At 46.0% G+C, this 4,012-nt stretch overlaps 1 protein-coding gene across 4 annotated transcripts in view; it reads left to right on the top strand.

The window, feature by feature from the left end:
- phkb (phosphorylase kinase, beta) overlaps positions 1 to 3,178 on the top strand; it is a 69,607-nt gene extending 66,429 nt beyond the window's left edge. For all 4 annotated transcript variants that reach the window (XM_061245167.1, XM_061245166.1, XM_061245168.1 and 1 more), the window contains 3 exons: positions 256 to 363; positions 1,123 to 1,263; positions 1,564 to 3,178. In XM_061245167.1, coding sequence (XP_061101151.1) covers positions 256 to 363; positions 1,123 to 1,263; positions 1,564 to 1,701 — 387 coding nt within the window. In that variant the 3' untranslated portion in view covers positions 1,702 to 3,178. The remainder of the gene's footprint in view (positions 1 to 255; positions 364 to 1,122; positions 1,264 to 1,563) is intronic.
- Positions 3,179 to 4,012: the final 834 nt, after the last annotated feature.

Raw genomic sequence — 4,012 nt, 5'->3', positions numbered from 1 at the left:
ATTGGGTTGTTTGTGAGGTCTCCGCCCCTTATCTTACTATAGCTGCAGATAACCCGCCTGATGTCTAATTTGGACACGGCATTAATTTTAATCCCTGAGAAATATCACACTCCCGGTGTAGACGGTGGGGAAATATGGGGCTCGGACATGCTCAGGAAGGTGCTTTTGATGAATACCTCGGTCTGCCCGACCGGATCCAGCTTCCCATTACCCAGAGAGATATTGACGATGACCTTTAACCTTGCCCCACTGCAGCAGCCCACGCTGTCGGATATGACCATGTACGAGATGAACTTCTCCCTGTTGGTGGAGGACACCCTGAAGAACATCGTTCTGCCTGAGTACAGGCAGATTATAGTGGAGGTAGGGCAGTGTATGGTGCCCTTCGGGGTAATTGTTAGTAATGGTTGTAGTTATATGAGTGAGTGTATTTTCCAGTCACCGGCTGACTTACGGGGACATAACGGTAGGATGCTATATAACGTGCATATTATGTGGACAAGAGTAAGGGCATTGGTACAGAAGAGTGAGCAACGCATACAAATGTATCATGCTTAGCATGCTTAGGATGATTTAATTCTGTTGGAACATCTTGTTGTCTGAAGAGGTGGTTTTGAGCCAAACACCATGAGTGTATTCCGATGGTTGTAATCCTTGCCCATTACTCATTTTTGTCTTTGTTAGTAGCCTTCCACATATATTTCTCATTTAGTATTTCAGTACTGTCTGAAACTCCTTTTCCCACTCAATCAGTGAGAAAACTGAGGTGTAAATTCTTCTGTAAGAAAGTGAGATGATAAATCCAGCAGGGAAAAAGATGTATCTTTAATTTCTAAGATGGCTACACACAGAGGTTATTCGAGAAAAAAAGGTTATGAGAAAAATTTTTTATTGACTTAACTCAACCTTGCGGTCTTCATCAGCATAAACGGATGAAAGTGCATTGATTGGTTCCAATCAGCAGCTGTCAGCTGTTAAATATTGAGTGCTGCATTAATAGCAGTTTATCGACAGACTCCCTTTTCATAAAAAATGCATGTTATGCTCACGCCTGGTTTATCCTGTTGAAGACCGGTTGAAGGTTGAAACGGGCTTCTTTAATGCTGTGCTCCACTGTGGCAGCTGCTGATGGTGGTGTCCATTGTGCTGGAGCGTAACCCGGAGCTGGAGTTTCAGGACACAGTGGACCTGGACCGCCTGGTGAAGGAGGCCTTCAACGACTTCCAGAGGGACAGGGGCAGGCTGGAGGGGTCGAAGAAGCAGGTGGGTAGTGTTTGTGCCCCACTTCGGTTGACCTAAAAAATCTCTCCGTTTGGGTAGGGCTGACTCCGGGGTTATTTTCCAGTCGCTGAGACATCAGGCAACGGACATGATTGCAATGATACAAACGGAGTCTTAACTTTTATGAAGAACAGTTGACATTGTAAAGCGTTTCATGAATGTGTTGTGTGAAAATTAAAAGCAGTCTTTCCAAGTCCTGACTGGAGATTCTCAGACCTGAAGGTCGGTTTGGTTGATTGCTCCTGTTCCGTTCTCAATGGGGCCCTTTCCGTGTTCTCACAGGACGAGATGGAGGCTTTCTACAACACCCCTCCCCTGGGCCAGCGAGGGACATCCAGTTACCTGACCAAGGCCGTGATGATCGTGCTGCTGCAAGGAGACGTGAAGCCAAGCAAGGATGACCCCTGCTCCGTCAGCTAAACCCCTCTCTCACCTCCACCCTAATACAGGACAGGGTGATCCCTGCTCCGTCAGCTAAACCCCACTCCAGTCTCCACCATAATACAGGACAGGGTGATCCCTGCTCCGTCAGCTAAACCCCAGTCTCACCTCCACCCTAATACAGGACAGGGTGATCCCTGCTCTATCAGCTAAACCCCACTCTGACCTCCACCCTCCTACAGGATGGGGTGACCCCTGCTCCAGCAGCTGAACCCCACTCTGACCTCCACCCTCCAACAGGACAGGGTAATCCCCACTCCATCAGCTAATCCCCACTCCAACCTCCACCCTAATACAGGACAGGGTAATCCCCACTCCATCAGCTAAACCCCACTCTGATCTCCACCCTCCAACAGGACAGGGTAATCCCCACTCCATCAGCTAAACCCCACTCTGACCTCCACCCTAATACAGGACAGGGTAATCCCCACTCCATCAGCTAAACCCCACTCCGATCTCCACCCTAATACAGGACAGGGTAATCCCCACTCCATCAGCTAAACCCCACTCCGATCTCCACCCTAATACAGGACAGGGTGATTCCCACTCCATCAGCTAAACCCCACTCCGATCTCCACCCTAATACAGGACAGGGTGATTCCCACTCCATCAGCTAAACCCCACTCCGATCTCCACCCTAATACAGGGCAGGGTGATTCCCACTCCATCAGCTAAACCCCACTCCGATCTCCACCCTAATACAGGACAGGGTGATTCCCACTCCATCAGCTAAACCCCACTCCGATCTCCACCCTAATACAGGACAGGGTGATTCCCACTCCATCAGCTAAACCCCACTCCGATCTCCACCCTAATACAGGACAGGGTGATTCCCACTCCATCAGCTAAACCCCACTCCGATCTCCACCCTAATACAGGACAGGGTGATTCCCACTCCATCAGCTAAACCCCACTCCGATCTCCACCCTAATACAGGACAGGGTGATTCCCACTCCATCAGCTAAACCCCACTCCGATCTCCACCCCTTCACATCATCTTAACTCAGCACAGACTCATGCACTCTGCTCCACCACCAGGATGAGACAGTACGGAGTCAACAGCTCAGCTCCAGCCTGACTCCACCTTAGTCAGAGTGTGACCCCATCGTAGAAACAGCATCACCTCCACAAACTGTACAGTTCCTTATACTGAGCCATGCATAGGGTGCTAAAGGGCAGCTCAATGAAGAAGAAGAAAAAAGCTGTTTATAGGTACTCCGGACACACAAAGGTCCCTTAGCTGTTTTCACAACAAAATTGTCATCATGTAATATAACCTACTAATAACTGATGTATTCACTTGATACATATTCCTCAAGTGACCTGTCACGATGTTGTTTACGTTTGTGCACTCCCATACATGTCTGACTTGAATCTAACTTAAATATTCTGTGTAGCAAGCGCATATTTCAGTTGAGAGGCCTATATTTTAAGAAGTAAACTGTTACAATCTGAAGTTGGTTCTGTTTCATTTCTATGGGAATTTTACAAAATATAGTTTACCAATGATTGAGTTCAATTTCTACTCAGTTGTCCACTTTTTGTCCAATTTGTCTTTGGCTCACAGAATCAGTTAGCAGACACATTAAAAATATAAGATAAATATCCAATAAATAACAGTAAATAACACATTATGTTTTTTTCATTTGAACCGTAATTTAGTGCGCTTGATTGTACTACTTAGTAGTTTTTTTACATTACATTACATTATTGGCATTTGGCAGATGCTCTTATCCAGAGCGACGTACAACAAAGTGCATACCCATAACCAGGGATAAGTGCGCTGAAAGACCCTAGAGGGAAGTACAATTTCAATTGCTACCAGTACAACAAAGATAAGGACCAGGGCCTATTTTATGTATTTATTTTTTTATTTTATTTTTTTAAACAACAAATAAACAAACAAAGCAAAAGTAGTTAAAAGATATCTCTAGCTGCTTAATGAACTGTGCTTTGTTAGGGTTGGAGTGAAAACCTACAGAACGGTAGATCTCCAGGAGCAGGGTTGGGCAGCCCTGCCGTAGAGCTACAGTACTGACTCCCTCAGGACCATCCTTGGTCCTCAGATCATTCTGTCATAAGTTTCCTAGAAGTTAAGAGATGCACTCCAGGGTTTTGGGTTGGAAATGAGAAACAAAAATGAATTCAGATGAAAAGGAGACATTACTGTGAAAGAAGAAATCCAGTCATTTAGAAATCAGGCTTGAAAGACCACTTGCTGTGCCTGTGCACGCGTGATTGCTTCAACTGTCTTCCTCTGGGGTTTATTTTCAAGTACTTACTGGCTTTT

The sequence above is a fragment of the Conger conger genome, chromosome 6 (assembly GCF_963514075.1).
Source record: "Conger conger chromosome 6, fConCon1.1, whole genome shotgun sequence".
Classification (NCBI taxonomy): Eukaryota; Metazoa; Chordata; class Actinopteri; order Anguilliformes; family Congridae; genus Conger; species Conger conger.
The sequence above is the reverse complement of the archived record's forward strand: the minus strand, read 5'-3'. Positions and strand labels throughout refer to the sequence as shown.